At 47.8% G+C, this 22,935-nt stretch overlaps 2 protein-coding genes across 3 annotated transcripts in view; both read left to right on the top strand.

Annotated features, from left to right (window-relative positions):
• LOC311633399 (T-cell-interacting, activating receptor on myeloid cells protein 1-like) overlaps positions 1–3,944 on the top strand; it is a 40,276-nt gene extending 36,332 nt beyond the window's left edge. The window contains exons 7-12 of one of the 2 annotated variants that reach the window (XM_084906044.1): positions 147–185; positions 569–652; positions 755–782; positions 1,199–1,236; positions 1,648–1,685; positions 3,148–3,944. In XM_084906044.1, the coding sequence (XP_084762170.1) occupies positions 147–185; positions 569–652; positions 755–782; positions 1,199–1,236; positions 1,648–1,685; positions 3,148–3,291 (371 nt within the window). In that variant the 3' untranslated portion in view covers positions 3,292–3,944. The remainder of the gene's footprint in view (positions 1–146; positions 186–568; positions 653–754; positions 783–1,198; positions 1,237–1,647; positions 1,686–3,147) is intronic. The other variant, XR_014796971.1, reaches the window with a different exon arrangement.
• Positions 3,945–5,640: 1,696 nt separating this feature from the next.
• LOC311633414 (T-cell-interacting, activating receptor on myeloid cells protein 1-like) lies at positions 5,641–22,631 on the top strand. Its single transcript, XM_084906079.1, has 11 exons — positions 5,641–5,695; positions 9,420–9,642; positions 11,160–11,192; positions 11,311–11,607; positions 11,902–12,198; positions 16,293–16,325; positions 16,444–16,740; positions 17,058–17,354; positions 21,094–21,232; positions 21,419–21,459; positions 21,594–22,631. Exons 2-10 carry the CDS (start codon positions 9,609–9,611, stop codon positions 21,423–21,425), a joined length of 1,434 nt encoding a protein of 477 aa, XP_084762205.1. The 5' UTR covers positions 5,641–5,695; positions 9,420–9,608; the 3' UTR covers positions 21,426–21,459; positions 21,594–22,631.
• Positions 22,632–22,935: the final 304 nt, after the last annotated feature.

Genomic DNA, 22,935 nt, shown 5'->3' with positions numbered 1-22,935 from the left:
CATCCACCCTGGCCTTGGTGTTATCATTTGTGTGCACATCTTTAATACACTTACAATATAGGTACACCTCTGGATATAGACTTTAAAAATTACATACTAATGGTATGTTGTGATGGTTGTTCTGGAACTTAAATTCTGTCTTCTAGATGATACAGAGCCTCCCAAGAAGGCAGGAGTGACACTAGGTAAGAGACCCTCCTGGGATACAGAGTCCTTCAAACACGGGATGAGACTCCCAGAGAGCTCTCTGCTGCTGGGCACGTCCTTGTGGATGCTTCTCTATATTCTGGTGATGCCAGAAGATTGTGGTTCAATGCAACGTCTTTCGAGATGGGTGGGGCTGGAGTCCCAGCTGTGGGTACTCAGTAGTTGGGTGCCTTTAAAAACCTTTCAGCTCTCTGATCCTCTGTAAAATGGGCATCATTCTTTCTCTCTCCCGGGATACTTGTGAGTATGAGAGGTGTAGTGAGTTCCCACCATGTCCCAAGAACACAATCAATGGTAGACATAGACATCAGAACAGGTCTCGGGAAACCAACTGGGCCTCTCCTCTGCTCTCCCCTCACAGGAACCACCGAAATCATCCTCATTGTCATCGTACCTCTACTCTTCCTCCTCGCAGCCTTCCTCATCTGCAAATACACCTGCTGTGGTGAGTCAGAGCAGGGGCTGAGTCTTTGGGGGGCAGAAGGGGAGACATAACGACAAGGCTAACACCACAGCGTTCACCCCTCCCCTCCTTTCTCATCCCCAGGGGCAGCTCTTAAAAAGACGACCAAAAGGTAGGCCACTCAAACCCTATCAGCCAACACTTCACTGGTCCTCCCTCGCTCCCTGGGCCACCTCATCTTCTTTGTTACATCAACCTGTTGTGTGCCCCAGACCAGCTCCCACGACCACCCCGGATCTCTAAGTTCTCTCTTCTTAGCACTGTCCTCCACTTCTCACTCAGTGCCCTTTCCTTGGCTTCTTTCCTCATGGCCGTGCTGTCCCCAACCACTTCCTTCTCCCTGGCTCCCAAGACCTTCCTGAGCATGTGAGGACTTGGAGACCTGAGGGGGAGGAGGGGTGTCTGAGCTGGGAGGAGGAGCTGGAGAGACGGGTGACTTTGTCTGCGGCTCACCTCCTCCCACACAGGATCTTGATTTCTCCCCCCAACTTCCTTGATCTCTAATACTTCACCGATTCTCTCTCTCAGCTCCCATTCTTCTAAGAAAATGGAAGAAGTAGTGACAGGTAATCAACCCAGGAAAGAAAATGGCGGTGGGGGTGGTCCATGTGTCTGTAAATGTGTATAGGAGTATGGGATGCAGGCATGTGGGGTGTTTGCATGTATCTACACATGTAGTTGGGCACACATTCATGTGAACACATACATGTACACATTCAGAACGAGTACAATGTGTGCACTGTTTGAGTACGCATGCCTGTATCTGTGTGGTTTGTATGTTGTTTGTGAACATGAGTAGTTTGGATATTTGTGTGCATGAGTGTGTATATGTGAATATTTCATGCATACCTGCATTAGTGTGTGCACGCATGTGCATTATGTGAGTATACTAGTACATGTGTAGCTGTGCGCATGTGTGTGTAGACATGACTCCTGGAGCTGGGAGTGAACAAATGGTAGAATCTTCTCTCTTCCAGATGCGTCTCCAGCTACAAAGAGTGGCTCTCCCGCCCTGGTGAGTTTCCCGTCAGCCCCTCACTCAGTCCCGGCTCTCCATGGCCCCCCTTTAGTTCTGTCAACGGTCTGGGCCTTTGCTTTCATCTGCCCCAGCCCTTCCTCTGCATCCCAGGAGAACCGGGTCTGAACTCATCGGTGCGACTCTGGCCATGGGACCCCCATCCCATGAGGCGCTGAGGACGCCTCCCAGTCCCTAAGGGGGTGCACTTCCTCATAGGATTAACGGGATGGTTAAGTTCCCTTGACTGGAACTGAACCCAGGACCCTTCAGTCTGTGGGCTGACGCTCTACTCACTGAGCCCAACCAGCCAGGACTAATCCCACCTCGTGATGAAAATATGGTAAGATCCCTCTGTAAAGCACTTGCCACACTGTACTCCACAGAGCAGACCCTGCATCAGTTATCAGTAGCAATGTTAGAAGTAACCCTTATTTTTTCCCTTTTATAATTTAATTTTTAAAAACGGTATCAAAATGCACATAACAGAAAATTCACGGTTGCAACGTGTACGATTCAGCGACATTTGGTAAGCTCACAATGTTGTGCCACATCACCGTCATCTAGTTCCAGACATTTTCCCCCAAAGGACCCTCACGCCCTTGGAGCGTCATGCCCCATTCCCTGCTCCCCTCCCCCAGCCCCTGGCAGTAACTAACCGGCTCTATCCCTATGGATATACCAATCCTGAAGGTTTCCCACTAACACTCACTTTGGTAACTGTATAAACGATCTGTTGCTGCGTAACAAGTCATCCCTGAACACAGTGGCTTAAAGCCCATCGCTCCGCCCACCTGTGGGGAGGACCTGGAGCGCTGAGTGGCTCCCTCTGGGTCACAGCTGTGAGGAGCAGCCGGCCAGGGCTGAACCGGGCTTCGCCAGGAGAGGCTGTGCTTCCACTCTCACCCAGGTGGCTGCTGCCAGGACTCACTTCCTGGCTGACTGCTGGCCAGAGACCACGCTGGCTGGCCCTGGGGGCCTCTCCGTAGGGCAGCTCCTCACATGGAAGCTGGCTTCATCAGCGTGAGCGAGCCCGGGACTGCCAGGGACAGCGGAGAAGTGGGCATGGGAGCAGGCATAGTACTTCATTCGCTCATCTTTGACACAACATGCAGTCATTTGGGTGTATATATTTTTTTCTGCATTCCTTTGATAGATGTAAGACACTAGGTTGCAGGTTTGATCCCTGGTTGGGGCACATACAGGAGGCAACTGGATCAATGTTTCTAGCTCACATCCATGTTTTTCTCTCTCCCTTCCTCTCTAAAAATCATTAAAAACATCTTTGGGTGATGATTAAAAAGAAAAGAAAGAGGGGGAACCTCGCAAAGGCTTGAGGGGTAGGAGGCTCTGGGGAGGGGCCTGGAAAGCCGTCTAGCACACTGCTACTGTGCCCGCCCAGTCCTCCCCATGGAGTAAGTCCTCCCTGGAAGACTTGGCCTCTTCTCTCGCTTCCCTGCAGGATGAGGGATCGCAGGTGTCCAGAGCTGAAGAACCGCAGGGAGTGACGTATGCTGAGCTGAACACCAGAGCCCTGCGCGAGGTCCCCTCCACCCAGGTGCCGCAGCCCCCCGAAACGTGCGTGTACTTGGCCCTCAAGATGTAGCAGGAGAAGCTCTGGCACCAGGAAGAACTGCCAATAATGGGGTGGACGATGGGGCAGAGGGCCCTTGGGGGACTGGGCAAATGAGGAAACCTTTCCTCAGTCTCCACTTCAGACTTGCTTCCTCCTTCTAAGAAAGTAACATTTATTTTTTCAAGTGGAAGGTATCATTAACATAGAGTGATATGCAGAGAGAGGACTCAGTCCTATCACTGCCAGGAAGACCAACCACGTGATGAGGAGGTTGGGGACCGGAGCCAGGTGTTATCAGCTGGTCCTCTGGGGAAGAGAGGGAGGCTGGGGACGGACTCTGTCACGTGGGCAGTAATCCAATCAACCACGCCTGCATGATGGCATCCCAAAGAAGATGCTGGACACGGAGACTGGAAAGCCTTCGGTTGGTGGCACACCATCATGTCCTTGGAGGGTGGACACATCCTGAAGACATAGCAAGTTGCCCTGCTGGTACTGATTTGTATTCTTTATATAATAAAATTGTAACCTAAGTATAGCACTTCCTTGAATTCCTCCAGTGGCTCAAGGAAATTATTGAACCTGAGTGGAGGTAGTAGTGGGAACCACCACCATGTTTGGCTGTTGGTCAGAAGTGCAGGTGGCTGGGGAAGACCTGAGCCTGCAGCTGGTGTCTGACATGAGGGGCAGACTTGTGGGGCACTGCACCCCTAACCTGTGAGGGCTGTGCTCACTCCAGGTGGCACGTGTTGGAATTGCACTGCGGCTCAGAAGTGGGTCCTTCCCCAGTCCGGCTTTCAGATTAGACCCCAGCCCTGGTTGACACTGGTGATTGCAGCGAAGGATCCTGATAGGTGGTGCCTGCTTTCCTGGCCCTCAGAGAGAATAATGGGTGTGTTGCTTACGCCACTTGGATTGTGGTAGTATTGTAACCCAGCAATAGAGATCGAATGTGCTCACTCAGACCCTCTGTGCAGCGACCACAGCACAGTGCCGATACAAGGAAACACTTAGCCACTGAGTGGTGAGAAGCAGCTTCAGGTGATTTCGTGGAACAGGAAGTGAACAGCTTTTGAGACCGAGCTGGGTCCACTTCTTGCAGCTGTCTCTCCCATTCTGTCTTTGTGCAAGAGACCCTGCCTTGCATTGCCTCAGTTTATCTATCTCCAGTCAATGAGGCCCAAAGGAATTTTACCAAACACAATGGGCCAGAAGCACACTAAATCACCTGTATGGTGAAGCTGGAAACCATTCAAAATAGGTAAACTGGGACTTACTCTTCTAAGTGGCGGAGGCATAAATATTTTCTGACCTAGGGACAAAAAGCAGTGAGAAGGTATGCGGACGGAAAGGAAAAGAGAAGAAATGCTTGTGGTTTCACACCTTCTGGTCATTTCGTTTTGGTGGCAGCCACTGTCTGAGAGCCTGTGAGTCACACACACACATTTCCTAGGAGTCGAAGATGATTTTATTTTTTATGTTTTTAAATGTTTTTAAAATTTATTTGATTTAATTTAATTTATTTAAAAATATATATTTTATTGATTTTTTTTACAGAGAGGAAAGGAGGGATAGAGAGTTAGAAACATCGATGAGAGAGAATCATCAATCAGCTGCTTCCTGCATCACCCCTACTGGGGATGTGTCCGCAACCAAGGGAATCAAACCCAGGACCTTTCAGTCCTAAGGCCGACGCTCTATCCACTGAGCCAAACCGGTTTCGGCTAAAATTGATTTTAGAGAGAGGAAAGGAGATAGCAACATCAATGATGAGAATCACTGATCAGCTGCCTCCTGCTCGCCCCCTACTGGGGATCAAGCCCAGAACCTGGGCATGTGCCCTGACTAGGAATTGAGCCAGCAACCTTTCAGTGCACGGAATGAAGCCCAATTGAGCCGCACACAGGCCAGGGCTACCCCCGGTTATGCTGTGTATGTTGCTGTTGTGTATCCTTTTCCTGCACTACCCCGTGCACTCACCACATTGCCAGGGTCTGAGAGTCTTCTGTAGCAACGGAACTATCTGGCCCAAGCCCTTAGTTCTGAGCCTGTGCGCACTGTTTAGCAACCGAAAGGTTTGCCCAGGATTCCCACAATTTTTGAGCAAAGTACCTTCATCTCCTCCAAAGAACTCTGCAGGCTCCAGCCTTAGGCATCTGGGGGGTTGCCTGCTTGGTGCCTGAAATGGACGGAGACAGAGGAAGTTCTTCTTGAAGATCAGCTGGAACATGCTGCCGTCGATGGCACAACACGCTTCCAGAAACTGGCTGTGGAGGAGGGAAGTGAGAGGTCAGAGAAAGGTCATAACTGCCCACACTCCCGTCAGGGATGATCTGTGACCGTCCCAGCTTTTGGAGCTTCTGTGGACGGTGCAGGACTCCAGGGCAGGCTGACGTGACACTGTGATCCATAACCTGCTTCTCTCCTCTGCTCAGTAAGTCTAGCGGGGCGGGGTGAGGCTGCAGAGAATAATGTAATTGGTGAGAAGTTTGAATCGGGGAGAAATTATAACACCAACTGTGGTTTACTGAGTGCATGTGATGTATTAAAAATCTTGCCAAGCCCTAGCAGGTTTGGCTCAATGGACAGAGCGTTGGCCTCCAGACTGAAGGGTCCCAGGTTCAATTCCGGTCAAGGGCACATGAAGACTCAATCCCCAGTTGGGAGCATACAGGAGACAGCAGATCAATGATTCTCTCTCATCACTGATGTTTTTATCTCCCTCTCCCTTCCTCTCTGAAATCAATATATATATATATATATATGATATTGCCAACACACACACACACACACACACACACACACACACACACACTACCCCTAAACCTGTGCTTTCTAAATCGCAATGAGACTTGCTCCAACTTTATGATTTTCTCTGAATGTCTCATGGTTTTCTTATTGACTCATATTTTGTTTAAATAAAAGTGTTCAAGATATAATAGAAACTTTTTATCAGTAGCATGAATAAAACCTGGTGTCAAATATAAGGTAACTATGAAGTTAACACACTGAGAGAGAAACAATGTTACAATACATATTTTTTGTTAATCTCATCCAAGGATATTGTTTCCATTGATTTTTAGAATGGAAGGGAGGGAGAGAGAGAAAGATTGAGAGGAACATTGATGTGAGAGAAACACACAGATTAGTTGCCTCCTTCATGTGCCCCACGACAAGGGCTGGGGATTAAGCCTGCACCTCCTTGACTGGGAATTGAACCCTCGACCCTTCGGTGTGAGGTTCCAACCATTGAGAAATACCGGCCAAGGCAACAATATTTCAACTATACAGTGTTGCTTGTCAAGCTTCTGAGCCTGAAACCTACCATTTCTTTTATATAAAGGCAATTAGTCATGATGGAGGTATCAGATGCTAGCTTTGAATAGACTTTCCTGTTTATAAAATCGAAGGCACTGGTCAGTGGTCAGTCATGTGATGTTTGATAAAATCATGGGTGCTCGCCCTAGCCAGGTTGGCTCAGTGGATAGAGCATCAGCCTCTGGACTGAAGGGTCCCGGATTTGATTCTGGTCAAGGGCACATGCCTGGGTTTCGGGCTTGATCCCCAATAGGGGGTGTGCAAGAGGCAAACAATCAATGATTCTCTCTCATCATTGATGTTTCTATCTCTCTCTCCCTCCCCGTTCCTCTTTGAAATCAATAAAAATATATTTTTAAAAATCACGCATATCTGATCCTCCCCCCTTTCCCCTGGAACCAACAAACGATAGCAATGGTTGCATTTCACATCTGGGAAACACCACTGTGATCCAGCACCACCACTGCAAAAACCCTGCGAGAGAACTAGGTTCACTCCCACAGGTGAAGAATCCAACGGGAGCGTGCAAACTGAATCGGCATGCACACATGGTATACGGGGAAGCAGAATTTCAACCCAGAACTGCCCAGCTCCCCAAACCTTTCCTCCCATCCTGGTGTTACCTTATGGAAAACACATATACAAAGGTCCTTAGTATAGATGCATCCTAGGTCAAGGGCACTTGCCTGGGTTGCGGGCTTGATCCCCAATAAGGGGGTGCAAGAGGCAGACAATCAATGAAACTCAAGAGCGGCTTTCTCTCAGAGGTGCTTGCAGTGATACTGAGGGACACTGAGACCCGGGGCCTCATAGGGCAGGGCTTACAGGAATCCAGAACTGACAAGAAGCCAAGGCTATCTTTTCGGACCTCAGATTCTGCCCCATCCAAGCTGAGCACAAAGGCTTCTGCCAGTTTGCAAATCTTGTCTCATAAGGCTGTCTCCAGAACAGAAGTTCTCCCAGCGTAGACACAGCTGATCCTCACAGCCAATTGGCATGAAGGTAAATTCCTCCCAGTGATACCAACAACAATCAAGGCTTAACTAAAACAAGGCTGTACACACAGTCCATAAAGGGGTGTACTAAGAGTGTCCACCTCATGGTAACTGGGGAGGCTGACCCACTGGGCCATATAGGACACAAAGCTATTCTACCAACTCAGGGAAGCAGTGAAATATTAATACAATATTTATTAGTGCTTCCTTTCCCCTCTACCAGTATCTTCTGCTTTGACCAGCAGCTGGTCAAATGTTGAATCTGCTGTATTTATCACGTCTTTTAAAGTTTATTTTGTACAGTCTCACAAATTTACCAAATTTAAAATAATTTCAATCTATATTATATTATCAATTTGCTCTTGCAGGTATAAAATGTCCAGTGTGTTTCCATTTTTAAGATCTCATTTCTTGTTTGATATATTGTTCTTTTCCATAAATGCTCACTCTTATTTTAGAACTATTATTTCCTCTCTCATAACTGTGGAGATAAGCTCTGAAAATCACATTCTGATGATAAAACAAGTGATTCTGACACAGAGGTTACTGGCTTCCCTGCTCCCTTCACAGCGCTGGGCCCGCCAAATCATGGACGGTTCACTCTCTCTCCCCCTCATTACAGCCAAGTCCCTCCTCATGGCCGCTGCGCTGTGTGTATGAAGAGGTGGGTAGAGGAGGCTCTGCCCACTGCACTTCTCAGGGTGCTGGGATGATCAGGACTCATTCTGGGCTGTGCACCTGCTCTGAACTTCTCCCTGTGGGCTCTAGGACACCTCAGGCATCGGGAGAAGGTTTCCATTTCTCCCACTCAATGACTAAAACTTGTGCTGAGAATAAACACGGTGGCTACTCTCTGGTCAAGTGCAGTAAAATAGACAGAAGTCTGCATTCACAGACAGGATGGGGGGGGCCATCGAAGAGACAGCGGTGCTCACTCTCCCAACACCTCTGCTCAGTCTCCACCCTGGCCTCACAGGGAACCGCTTTAGCGAGGCTCCCACTCCCCAGTGGGTGACTGTGCGTGTTCAGTTTAGATTGTGTTTTTCCTCTTCACACAGTTCCCACTTTTTATGAGTCTATTTGGAAGTAATTCTAGATTCACAGGAAGTTCGAAAATAGCACTTCTTCACTGGGTTTCTCCCAATGGTTCCATTACTCATACATTACAATAAAAAAAAAAAGGAAGAAGTTGACATGAATACAATGTGTGTGCACAGTGCTATCATTTTTATCACATTTTATCATATTTTCACCAACACAGTCCACAACTGATCGAGTCCATCCTCAAGAAAATGTCCCTCATGCTATCTCTTTGTAATCACACCCACTTCCTTTCCTAACACCATTCTTCAACCCTGGCAACCAATGATTTCTTCTCTATCTCCAAAACATTGTCATTTTCAGAATGTTCCATGGGACAGTGACTGGTTTAATTTTCAGAATGTGATTTCAGCCCTATCTGGTTTTGCCTGTGGACAGAAGGGTCCTGGGTTCGATTCAGGTCAAGGACGCATGCCCAGGATACTGGCTTAATCCTCAGTAGGGGGCGTGCAGGGGTACCTAATCAATGATTCTTATTATTGATGTTTTTCTCTATCTCCCCCTTGCTGTCTGAAATCAATAAAAAATATATATATTTTTAAAAATAATGACTTCATTTCAGTAGTTAAGGCATCAGTCTATACACCGAAGGATCACAGGTTTGATTCCAGGTCAAGGGCAGGTACCTGGCTTGCAGGTTTGAACTGTGGCTTTGGTCAGGGCCTGTGGAGGAGGACACCAATCAACGTGTCTCTCTCACATTGATGTTTCTCTCTTCTCTCTCCCCTCTCTCTAAAAAACAAGGCAAAACTAGTCTTCAGCGAGGATTAACAATAAAAAGTAATTAATGTGATTGTGACATCAAACTGGTGGGTCACATGAAAGGAAGAAAGAAATGGGCTGGAACAAAGATACCAGCACCCCTATCAAGCTTTCCTTCCTCCTGTGGTTGTAAAACTGAAACTGGTTCTTGAATCTAGTGGCAGGCTCAGGATGATGGCTGGATTCCTCTCTCTCCTCTTATTTGGTAAGTTTCTTAGGATTGGTATACTGGGAGTTGAGACAAGGGTGGATTGACAGAGAGATGTGACAAATACAAGAGAAATAGCACTGCCTTCCTTTTATTGATTGCTTCACACACGTCGGGACCCATGCTGCAGCCTTTATGGCCACTTAAGTATCAAGTGTTTCTCAGTGTGGGAGTGTGTGTGCTCCACAGTCATGAAGGAGCCCCCAATTACAGGCTCCCTGCTCCCCATCAGCAATGCCTTCAGGAGGGAGGGGGGCTGGTGTTGAATAGGTGGGGACTGAGGAGCGTCTCAATGTGTTAGTATCTTGCTAGATACTCAGCCAGCGAATGCCACATGGAGGGTGTTATGGTCTGCACTTAAAATTGCTCCACAAGACCTTATGATGATGTCTCCTGTCATCTCAGCTTAATTTACAGGTTAAGCTGGACACTTACCCCCCAGTCCCTTTCCCTGCCCTAATCTTCCATGTTTTTTGGTTTTTTTTGAGAAATTTTATTGATATTTTACAGAGAGGAAGGGAGAGAGACAGAGAGCTAGAAACATTGATGAGAGAGAAACATCGACCAGTCACCTCCTGCACACCCCCTGCCGGGGATGTGCCCGCAACCAATGTGCATGCCCTTGGCCGGAATTGAACCTGGGACCCCTCAGTCCGCAGACTGACGCTCTACCATTCAGGCAAACCGGTTTCGGCTTCCCTGAACTCTCTTAAAAACTGCAAGCAGCCCAGCTTGGTGGCTCAGTAGATTGAGTGTCATCCCATGGACTAAGAGGTCCCCAGTTCATTCCCAGTCTGGGCACAATCCTGAGTTGCAGGCTCGATCCCCAGTAAAGGGTGTGCAGGAGGCAACCTATCAATGATTCTCCTCATTGATGTTTCTCTCTCTCCCTCCCTCCCTTCCTCCCTCCCTCTCTCCTTCCTTCCCTCCCTCCCTCCCTCCATTTTCCTTCCTCTCTGAAATCAATAAAAAGCTATTTTTAAAGGCATTTTTTAAAAATTGGAAGCAATTTTTATGACTTAATTTATGTCACCCAAGGCCCCTGGTAGGCTTTACTATAGGGTTCGCTATCACAGATGAAACTGTCATAAGACTCGGGCCTATGTGGGGCCTCAGGTGACATCAGAGTGGACAGGGTTACACCCAGTGACCAAGCTTCCCTGATCTGTCTCATGATTACAGTCTTTCACACAACACTGTGGGATCTAGAAAACAACACAGACAATAACAGAAATGGTATCCAAAGAGTGGTTCAGGACTGATGAGAACCAGCGGGTTTGTGGAGTTTTGTGGAAAGTGGAAAGATCTTGGGAGCCTTGGGAGGTGAGCACAGCTTGGAGAACCTCTGGGAGGTCTGATGGAGGACCTTGGAGCAGAGCAGAGCCCAGCGTTGGAAAAGGGAGAAATCCCAGATGCCTGGCTGTCATCACCAGCCCCTGAAAGGGTCCCTCAGCCATCAGGCCCCAGTGATGATGTGGACTCCAGGCTTCTGCCTCATGACGGTTCCTTTGCAGGGCTGTGTGCTGGCCAAGTACTAAGAAGAGATGGTGAGTGTTTCTCAAGGAAAGCCTTCCTTCTCCTTCACTCCAAATCCCCTCACCCTCCTCTTTCTTCAGAAGAGCAGGTGAGTGAATCAAGTCCAGCCTGGACTCTGCTTCCTTCCAGGGTCACTTCCCAGGCCCTCCATCCATGCCTCGCCCAGCTGGATGGTTCCTGCCAAAAGTCATGTGACACTGCGATGCTCCACTCCTACTGGGGAGATCGACTCCAGGAACATAAAGTTTGCTCTCAGAAAGAATAATGTTTTGAAGACCTCATCTCATGATTCCCCAGAGGGCCTGGCAGAGTTTCACCTCACTGACCTAAAAACCAGTGACGCTGGAGAGTACACCTGTGAATACAGGACAGAGAGCCCCACCAGAAGGTCACTGCTCAGTGATGTCCTTCTCCTACTGGTGACAGGTGAGGAAGGGAGCTCACAATGACACACCATCTCCCTAGGACAGGGATGAGGGGGGATCCAGAGAATGAGAGAGGACCAGGGGTCTCCCCTCCAGTGTGAATGGGAGGTGAGATGGAGAAGGACAGGAGCAGAGCTGAGGGCCCTGCCTTCACCCAGGGCTGCTGGGACATCTCCTTCCTGGAGTCAGAGCAGAAAGAGGGTGAGGTCAGGTGTCTGTCACTTCCCACACTCCTGGGGACCTGCCAGGACAACAAGGCTTCTGCCCATGACTTTTGAGCTTCCTTCTCTTACAGGAAATTTACTGAAACCTTCCCTCCACGCCCACCACAGGGGTGAGGTGACTGCAGGAGAAAACGTGACTCTGCAGTGCCAGAAGCCCAGGCATGTGATTGGACCCCACATGTTTGCTCTACTGAAGAAGGGAACCTCAACACCCATAATGGTCCAGGGTCCAGTAAGAATGGAGACAGACTTCTCCCTTCCCAGTGTGACAGGCAGTGACACTGGGGACTACAGCTGTGTGTACTACGAAACGGAGGCTCCTTTCCGGGCCTCACAGCCCAGTGATGAGCTCACGATCTCGGTGGCAGGTAAGGTTTCTGTGACATTTTGAGAACTTGGCTTCCCAGCCCGGCCAACTGCCTGGGTTGGGGCCCCATCCCCATGGTGGGGGATGAGGGAGGTGGCCGCGCAATGATTCTCTCTCATCAGTGATGTTTTTCTCTCTCTCCCTCTCCCTTCTTCTCTGTAATTGATAAAAACATGTTTTTAAGGAATCAACTAATGAATGATAAATAGAATATATATTTTCTCTCCCCCCTCTCTAAAAACAATCATTAAATAAAATTTAAATATATAAGTACATTCAGAATGCTGTGCAACCATCATCACCCACAACGTTCTCATCGTACCAAACATCAACTCCATAACCATAATCCAATAACCCATTTTCTCTTTCTTCCCAACCTCTGGTAACCTCTGTTCTACTTCCGGTCTCTATGAATTTGCCTCTCCTAGAAACTTTGTATAAGTGTACTCACACAATATTTGTCTTTTTGTGTCTGGTTCATTTTATGTGCATAATGTTTTTTTCCCCAAATATGGTTTTATTAATTTAGAGAAAAGGAGAAAGAGAGAGGTAAATATCAATGTGAGAAAGAAGCAATGATCCACTGCCTCCTGCATGCCCCCTACTGGGGACTAAGCCTGAAACCCAGGCATGTGCCCTGACTGGATATTGTACCAATGAACTTCTGGTGCGTGGGGCAGTGCTCAACCAACTGAGCCACACTGGCCAGGGCCATATGCATAATGTTTTCAAGGTCCATCTATGTTATAGCATGTGTCACACTTTCATTCCTTTCTATGGCTGAAGACTATTCTGTGGTCTTGCATTTTATTTATCCATTTATTCTTTGAGCCTTTTCACCTTGTGTCTATGTTTTCCCCCCCAATATATTTTATTGATTTTTATTTTATTTTTATTTTTATTTTTTAAATATATTTTATTGATTTTTTACAGAGAGGAAGAGAGAGGGATAGAGAATTAGAAACATCGATGAGAGAGAATCATCCATCAGCTACCTCTTGCACATCCCCTACTGGGGATGTGCCCACAACCAAGGTACATGCCCTTGACAGGAATCGAACCCGGGATCTTTCAGTCCGCAGGCCAATGCTCTATCCACTGAGCCAAATCGGTTTTGGCTATTTTATTGATTTTTACAGAGAGGAAGAGAGAGGGATAGAGTTAGAAACATCGATGAGAGAGAATCATCAATCAGCTGCCTCTTGCACACCCCCTACTGGGGATGTGCCCGCAACCCAGATATATGCCCTTGACCATAATTGAACCTGGGACCTTTCAGTCCGCAAGCAGACGCTCTATCCACAGAGCCAAACCGGTTTTGGCTCACCTTGTGTCTATTTACGAATTTCCCCAAAATAACATGAAATATATTTATCTTATTAATCCTTACCAGAGGATATTCTTTCCACTGATTTTTAGAGAGTGGAAGGAACAGAGGGAAGGAAGGGAGGAGAAACACTGGTTGCCTTCCACACATACCCTGGCTAGGACCAGGGAATGAAACTGTAACTCAGGTATGTGCCCTTGACAGGAAGTTGAACCAGCGACCCTTCGGTGCAAGGGCTGATGCGCTAACCACTTAGAAACACCAGCCAGGGCTAAAATACAGTATTTTGTATTTTTCCATGCAATTTTAGCACAAAGGCCTGGCAACTTCCCCCTTTTTGCTACTAAGACACAAAACTGTTTGTCTCACACAGGGTAAAAAGAGGAACTCTCTTAGAAACACAGGCCTAACCAACATCCGTTGATTTTCTTCTAACTATGCTCATCAACAGGCTTTAAAGATATGTTAGCTTTAAAGGTACTGTTTACTTTAAATGTATGTTAGCATCAGGAGAAACTGTGCCAACCACACTGAGCAGGAAGGCTGTGGCTGGTGGTGATGTCCATAATCACTTTCATTAGGAAGTCTCTTTCTAAGCCAACTGACTTTGACCATCAATGTCAATGCCTAGTCTTAATAAACATATTTCTCGGTTCAGTTAAAGCAGTGGCTCTCCACCTCAGCTGTTATTTGCATCATCTGGGAGATTTTGAAAGTTGGGTGCAGGGGCACCCAAACAATGATTCTTATTATTGATGTTTTTCTCTCTCTCCCGCTTCCTGTCTGAAATCAATAAAAAAAAAAATATTTTTTAAAAAGAATGTGACTTCATTTCAGTAGTTAAGGCATCAGTCTATACATCGAAGGGTCACAGGTTTGATTCCCGGTCAAGGGAAGGTACCTGGCTTGCAGGTTTGATCCCTGGTTTCGGTCAGGGCCTGTGGAGGAGGACACTAATCAACGTGTCTCTCTCACACTGATGTTTCTCTGTCTTCTCTCTTCCTTCCCTCTATCTAAAAACCAAGGCAAAACTAGTCTTCAGCAAGGATTAACAATAAAAAGTGATTAATGTGATTGTGACATCAAACCTGGGGGGTCACGTGAAGGGAAGGAAGAAATGGGCTGGAACACAGACACCAGCACCCCCATCAAGCTTTCCTTCCTCCTGTGGTTTTAAACTGAAACTGGTTCTTGAATCTAGCAGCAGGCTCAGGATGATGGCTGGATTCCTTTCTCTCCTCTTATTTGGTAAGTTTCTTAGGATTGGTATACTGGGAGTTGAGACAAGGGTGGCTGACAGAGAGATGTGACGAATGCAACAGAAATAACCCCCTTCTATTTATTGATTGCTTCACACACGTCGAGACCCATGCTGCAGGCTTTGTGGCCACTTAAGTATCAAGTGTTTCTCAGTGTGGGAGTTGTGTGCTCCACAGTCATGAAGGAGCCCCCAATTACAGGCTCCCTGCTCCCCATCAGCAGTGCCTTCAGGAGGGAGGGGGGCTGGTGTTGAATAGGTGGGGACTGAGGAGCGTCTCAATGTGTTAGTATCTTGCTTGATACTCAGCCAGCGAATGCCACATGGAGGGTGTTATGGTCTGCACTTAAAATTGCTCCACAAGACCTTATGATGATGTCTCTTGTCATCTCAGCTTAATTTACAGGTTACCCCCCCAGACTCTTACCCCCCAGTCCCTTTCCCTGCCCTAATCTTCCAGGAACTCTTTTTTTTTTTTTTTTGGAGAAATTTTACTGATTTTTTACAGAGAGGAAGGGAGAGAGACAGAGAGCTAGAAACATTGATGAGAGAGAAACATCGACCAGTCACCTCCTGCACACCCCCGGCAAAGGGCATGCCCGCAACCAATGTGCATGCCCTTGGCCGGAATTGAACCTGGGACCCCTCAGTCCGCAGACTGACGCTCTACCATTGAGGCAAACCGGTTTCGGCTTCCATGAACTCTCTTAAAAACTGTAAGCAGCCCAGCTTGGTGGCTCAGTAGATTGAGTGTCATCCCATGGACTAAGAGGTCCCCAGTTCATTCCCAGTCTGGGCACAATCCTGAGTTGCAGGCACGATCCCCAGTAAAGGGTGTGCAGGAGGCAACCTATCAATGATTCTCCTCATTGATGTTTCTCTCCCTCCCTCCCTCCCTCCCTCCCTCCCTCTCTCTTTCCTTCCCTCCCTCCCTCCCTCCATTTTCCTTCCTCTCTGAAATCAATAAAAAGCAATTTTTAATGCATTTTTTAAAAATTGGAAGCAATTTTTATGACTTAATTTATGTCACCCAAGGCCCCTGGTAGACTTTACTATGGGGTTCGCTATCACAGATGAAACTGTCAGAAGACTCAGGCCTATGTGGGGCCTCAGGTAACATCAGAGTGGACAGGGTTACACCCAGTGACCACGCTTCCCTGATCTGTCTCATGATTACAGGCTTTCACACAACACTGTGGGATCTAGAAAACAACACTGACAGTAACAGAAATGGTAACCAAAGAGTGGTTCAGGACTGATGAGAACCGGCGGGTTTGTGGAGTTTTGTGGAAAGTGGAAAGATCTTGGAGCCATGGGGGGTGAGCACAGCTTGGAGAACCTCTGGTAGGTCTGATGGAGGACCTTGGAGCAGAGCAGAGCCCAGCGTGGGAAAAGGGAGGAATCCCAAATGCCTGGCTGCCATCACCAGCCCCTGAGAGGGTCCCTCAGCCATTAGGGCCCAGTGATGATGTGGATTCCAGGCTTCTGCCTCATGACGGTTCCTTTGCAGGGCTGTGTGCTGGCCAAGTACTAAGAAGAGATGGTGAGTGTTTCTCAAGGAAAGCCTTCCTTCTCCTTCACTCCAAATCCCCTCACCCTCCTCTTTCTTCAGAAGAGCAGGTGAGTGAATCAAGTCCAGCCTGGACTCTGCTTTCTTCCAGGGTCACTTCCTAGGCCCTCCATCCGTGCCTCGCCCAGCTGGATGGTTCCTGCCAACAGTCATGTGACACTGCGATGCTCCACTCCTACTGGGGAGATCTACTCCAGGGACATAAAGTTTGCTCTCAGAAAGAACAATGTTTTGAAGGCCTCATCTCCTGATTCCCCAGAGGGCCTGGCAGAGTTTCACCTCACTGACCTAACAACCAGTGACAATGGAGAGTACACCTGTGAATACTGGACAAGGAGCCCCCTCATAAGGTCACTGCCCAGTGATGTCCTTCTCCTACTGGTGATAGGTGAGGACGGGGAGCTCAGAATGACACACCATCTCCCTAGGACAGGGATGAGGGGGGATCCAGAGAATGAGAGAGGACCAGGGGTCTCCCCTCCAGTGTGAATGGGAGGTGAGATGGAGAAGGACAGGAGCAGAGCTGAGGGCACTATCTTTACCCAGGGCTGCTGGGAAGGACATCTCCTTCCTGGAGTCAGAGCAGAAAGAGGGTGAGGTCAGCTGTCTGTCACTTCCCACACTGCTTGGGGACCTGCCAGGACAACAAGCCTGAGCGGGACCCAAGGCTCCTGCCTATGACTTCTGAGCTTCCTTCTCTTACAGGAGAATTACCTAAACCTTCCCTCCACGCCCACCACAGGGGTGAGGTGACTGCAGGAGAAAACGTGACTCTGCAGTGTCAGCAGCCCAAGCATGTGATTGAACCCTCCATGTTTGCTCTACTGAAGAAAGGAACCTCAACACCCATAATGGTCCAGGGTCCAGTAGAAATGGAGACAGACTTCTCCCTTCCCAGGGTGACAGGCAGTGACACTGGGGACTACAGCTGTGTATACTTCCAACCAAGGGCTCCTTTCCGGGCCTCAGAGCCCAGTGATGAGCTCCCGATCTCGGTGGCAGGTAAGGTTTCTGTGACATGTTGAGAACTTGGCTTCCCAGCCCGGCCAACTGCCTGGGGTGGGGCCCCATCCCCATGGTGGGGGATGAGGGAGGTGGCCCCGCAATGATTCTCTCTCATCAGTGATGTTTCTCTCTCTCCCTCTCCCTTCTTCTCTGTAATTGATAAAAACATCATTTTTTTAAGGAATCAACTAATGAATGATAAAAAAAAATAGAATATATATTTTCTCTCTCTCCCTTCCGCCTCTCTAAAAACAATCATTAAATAAAATTTAAATATATAAGTACATTCAGAATGTTGTGCAACCATCACCACCCAAAACGTTCTCATCGTACCAAACATCAACTCCATAACCATTATCCAATAACCCATTTTCTCTTTCTTCCCAACCTCTGGTAACCTCCGTTCTACTTCCGGTCTCTATGAATTTGCCTCTCCTAGATACTTTGTATAAGTGTACTCATACAATGTTTGTCTTTTTGTGTCTGGTTCATTTTATGTGCATAATGTTTTCCCCCCAAAATATGGTTTTATTAATTTAGAGAAAAGGAGAGAGAGAGAGAGACAAATATCAATGTGAGAAAGAAACAATGATCCGCTGCCTCCTGCATGCCTCCTACTGGGGACTGAGCCTGAAACCCAGGCATGTGCCCTGACTGGATACTGTACCAATGAACTTCTGGTGCATGGGGCAGTGCTCAACCAACCCTGAGCCACACCGGCCAGGGCCATATGCATAATGTTTTCAAGGTCGATCTATGTTATAGCATGTGTCACCCTTTCATTCCTTTTTATGGCTGAAGACTATTCTGTGGTCTTGCATTTTATTTATCCATTTATTCTTTGAGCCTTTTCACCTTGTGTCTATGTTTTCCCCCCCCAATATATTTTATTGAATTTTATTTTATTTTTATTTTTATTTTTTAAATATATTTTATTGATTTTTTACAGAGAGGTAGAGAGAGGGATAGAGAGTTAGAAACATCGATGAGAGAGAATCATCCATCAGCTACCTCTTGCACACCCCCTACTGGGGATATGCCCGCAACCAAGGTACATGCCCTTGACCGGAATCGAACCTGGGACCTTTCAGTCCCCAAGCCAACGCTCTATCCATTGAGCCAAACCAGTTTCGGCTTCCTTTCTTTTTTAAAAGTTGAATTTAATGGGGTTGACATTGGTTATTAAAATTATATAGGTTTCAGGGATACAATCCTATATAATAAAGAGGTAATATGCTAATTGACCCTCACAGCACCACAAAGATGGTGGCACCCACAGCCAATAAGAAGGAAATATGCTAATTGACTGCTCCACCCTCAAAGATGGTGGTGCCCACAGCCATACAATGGTGGCACCCAGTCCCCTCAGCCCCCTCAGCTGGAACAGCAGGCATGTGGCACTCCACATGCCTGCCTCCAGAGTCCTCCAGTCCCCTCAGCCCCCCTCAGCTGCCCAAGGCCACCCAAGGCTAGGTACCCAGGACTGGCTGAGGCTTGTGCTGCCGGCAGTGGCAGCAGCAGAGGTGTGATGGGGTGTCCATTGCCTTCCCCTGATTGCCAGGTCACCTCCGGCCCCTGAGGGCTCCTGGACTGTGAGAGGAGGCAGGCCAGGCAGAGGGTGCACTGGGCCTCTAGTTCTATAATAATCTGTATACCATATTGTGTGTTTATCACCACAAGTCAGTCTCCTCCCATCACCTTTATCCTCCCTTTACCCGCATGTGCCCTGGTCGGGAATCCAACTGTGACCTCCTGGTTCATAAGTCGATGCTCAACCACTGAGGCACGCCAGTCAGGCGAGCTGGCATTTTTTCACATTCTTGTGAAAAATGATGCTACAGCAGAAACCTGAAAAGTCCCAGGTTTGATTCCAGTCAAGGGCATGTACCTGGGTTGCAGGCACATCCCCAGTAGGAGGTGTGCAGGAGGCAGTTGATGGATGTTTCTCTCTCATCGATGTTTCTAACTTTCTACCCTCTCCCTTCCTCTCTGTAAAAAAATCAATGAAATATATTTTAAAAAACAACAACAAACAAAATGCTACAATGAACATAGGGTGCACATCTATACCATGTACTTACACTGGAGGATCTCATCAGTCAGTCAATGTGCTTTCATAGAGGTCCTACTATGGGCCAGGACCTGAGGAACACTGGGAATAATGTGGTGACCAGCACAGAGTCCCTGCCTTCCAGCTGCTCGTGTCCCCCAAGGTATGAAGTCCATCCTCTCCCATGAACTCTCTTAAAAACTGCAAGCAAATGGCTATGACCTAATTTATGTTACCCAGGCCCCTGGTAGACCTTACTATGGGCTTCTATCACAGATGAAACTGTTGGGAGACTTAAGCCTACTTAAGGCTTCAGATAATCAAGAGTGAAGACAGGGTTAACACTGTCACCAAGCTTCCCTGATCTTTCTCATGATTACAGTCTCCCACACAACACCGAGGGATCTAGAAAACATAACACAGACCCTAAGAGAAATGGTAAGATGATAAGTAGATCATTAGAAATGAGAAAGGCAGATTTGGGTCATGTGCCTGGGTTGTGGTCCAATCCCCATTAGAGGGCTTGTGGAAGGCGCCTGAGCAATGGTTCTCTCTTCTCATTCATGTGTCTACCCCTCTCTGTAGCTCTTTCCCTTCCTCACCAAAATCAATTAAAAAATTATATAACAAAAGAACTTTAAAAAGGGATCTGTCATCTTCTGCCTCTCACTTCCTAATTTCCACTTCTTCGCCCTTCTTTGTTCTGAATTCTTAATTTCTCATGCTGTTCTTCAGAATTACCAGGCCTGCCATTACCGCCATTCCTCCCACCACTCTCTGCATCTCATAAACTTTGGATGCTTTTTTCAAAGGAATTACCCTGAACTCTCTTTTGTTCTCAGAATGTGGCATTCCACAGCCTCCTGCTTGATGGTGACAGATGCAATGTTGTTGTTGTTGTTTGTTTTTAATCCCGATACTCATGGTGGAATAATCTGTGGTTACCTCGTTTCCTGCTGTGGCACACTGTGCTTTAGCTCTGTATGCTGCACATCCTGCTGGTGCATCTTCTAAAGCGGTCAGCGAATGTCTTACAATTAGGTCAAGGTCTGTATGGCCAGCCCTGCCAGGTGCCCACAGCTCCCTGATTCCTGGGAAGAAGGGTTGTTACCCATTTCCCCCATGGACTCTGCCTGCAGGGAACATGGGTGCTGGTGGGTTGAGAGGTCACCTTTGCACGAGCTGGGATGAGCGAGATGGGGGGATATAAATGCAGGCTGCTCTTCAGGAATGAGGACCAGTGGCAAGATTGAGCCACTCGTGACTACAGCTGAACTCAGGCCGGTCATGGTGCTTAGCTACTAAGTTCACCTGAGCTTGCTGCTGGCTGCGTTCTGTGCTGTGAGGACGGATGCTGATGCAGCCTGCTGAATGTCAGTGATTCTCTGTGGTGCTTGCACACAGATTCCTAACAAAAGGAGAGAGAGGGGAAAGGAAATGCAGGAAGGTGCAAATGAGGTGAAAGCAAATAAAAGAAGGAAGAGAGGTAAGGCCGAGAAAATATTAAAAAGATGAAGCACTACTACAACTCTCATAGCGTTCCACCTGTTGTTTCCATGATCAGAACTGTTAACAAACATAGTACAACTGAGCACTGCCCAGGACACACACATGGGCCCGGGAGGGTCACCTCTGCTAGGCCATTGAGAAGCAGGGGCATCATGGTGGCCCTCCTCTCCCTTTCAGATTCCCCCGGTGCCACATCAACAGACTACACCACGGGTAACCTCGTCCGGCTGGGACTGTCGGCCTTCATCGTGGTGCTCATGGTGGCCTTCCTGGTGGAGGCCTGGTGGAGCCAGAGGAGCTCCCCCCAGGGGTCCAGGTAAAAGCCTGAACACCTCTCTCTCTCTCTCTCATGGGCTGCTGGCATGATACGAGGTTCCCCTCCAAGCCCACCCACTGGGTTTATGTCCCACATTACTGCACAAGTGGGCTTCTCTTCACCTGGTGTGGCCATTCTGGTCACAGTAAGAACATTTAGCATCTCTTCTCCTTTCCTTTCAAACAGCAACTAAAGTGCCAGTCCTTGTGGGAGCAGCAGAGGAGCAGGTACTGTCCATATCCCCATGGAAACGTGCCTACGTGGAGAAGCTGGGGAGAAGGGCTGGTTCTTCCTGGCGGGGAACCTGTGTGTGGAGGCTGAGACTCAATATTCTTCCTTTTGGTTCCTCCCTGGATCCCAGGTCCAACCTCCTCTCCCCTCAGGTGCCCCTGGGCCCTCGCGTTGGGAGAGGAGGATGAATACCGCATCCAGCAGGACCCGCTGAGACCTAAGGGCTCTGGGAAACCTCCGTCCCCGGCCAGCCAAGGACGAGACGCTGACCTCCTTCCTCCTGCGCTTCCCCTGGGCCCGATGGCAGGACGGAGCGGCCTCACCTCCCACATTCGGAGGACTTGAAAACTTCCTCAAACGTCAGCATCTGATCGGGTTGCAAATGGTTTCACGTGCAGGAACTGTTCTTCTTTGGAAACGGGGGAAAGATGGGTTCCTATACAGTATTTATGAGTGCTTCCCCTCTGCTCTGTCTTCTGCTCTGACCAGCAGTTGGTCAAATGTTGAAAATGCTGTTTTTATTACGTCTTTTGAAGTTTATGACCGGGACTCCTGGGGGGTGTGCAGGAGGCGGCTGGTCGGTGATTCTCTCTCATCAATGTTTCTAATTCTCTGTCCCTCTCCCTTCCTCTCTGTGAAAAATCAATAAAATGTAGTTTTTAAAAATAAAAAATGAAAAAAATGAATGTGCTTGCGACATCAAACCTGTGGGTTACGTGAAGGGAAGGAAGAAATGGGCTGGAGCAAAGGTGCCACCACCCACATCAAGCTTTCCTTCCTCCTGCGGTTTTAAACTGAAAACGAGTCCTTGAATCCAGCGGCAGGCTCAGTATGGTGGCTGAATTCCTCTCTCTCCTCTTATTTGGTAAGTTTCATAGGATTGGTATACTGGGATTTGAGACAAGGGCGGATTGACTGAAAAATGAGAGAATACAACAGAAATAACACTGCCTTCTATTTATTTATTTATTTAAAAATAAATCTTTATTGTTCAGATTATTACAAATGTTCCTCTTTCTTTTTCTCCCTCCATTGCTCCCCTACACCAGGTTCCCACCCCACCCTCTGACCTTTCCCCACCTCCCATTGTCCTCATCCATAGGTGCACAGTTTTTGTTCAGTCTCTTCCCACACCCCCCACTCCCTTTTCCCCCGAGAGTAGTCAGTCCACTCCCTTCCATAACTCTGATTCTGTTGTATCCAACAGTTAATATTGGTCATCAGGTTTTTTAATTCTCTTGGATTTTAGATTCACTTGTTGATAGTTATGTATTTTTTGTTCATAATTTTAATGTTTATCTTCTTTCTCTTCTTTTTTTTTTTAAATATATTTTATTGATTTTGTACAGAGAGGAAGGGAGAGAGATAGAGAGCTAGAAACATCGATGAAAGAGAGAGTCATCGACCAGCTGCCTCTTGCACACCCCCTACTGGAGATGTGCCCGCAACCAAGGTACATGCCCTTGACCGGA

This window comes from Pipistrellus hanaki, assembly GCF_964339955.1.
Source record: "Pipistrellus hanaki genome assembly, chromosome: 15".
Classification (NCBI taxonomy): Eukaryota; Metazoa; Chordata; class Mammalia; order Chiroptera; family Vespertilionidae; genus Pipistrellus; species Pipistrellus hanaki.
Note: the sequence above shows the minus strand (reverse complement) of the source record. Positions and strands in the feature narration are given on the sequence as shown.

Excerpts from the sequence above, each read along its gene's own strand:
- LOC311633414 (XM_084906079.1), top strand. The coding sequence starts at position 9,609 with ATGATGGCTGGATTCCTCTCTCTCCTCTTATTTG. Across the intron at positions 9,643-11,159 it reads CCTCTCTCTCCTCTTATTTG|GGCTGTGTGCTGGCCAAGTA; the intron begins GTAAGTTTCTTA and ends GTTCCTTTGCAG. Across the intron at positions 16,326-16,443 it reads CCAAGTACTAAGAAGAGATG|GGTCACTTCCTAGGCCCTCC; the intron begins GTGAGTGTTTCT and ends GCTTTCTTCCAG.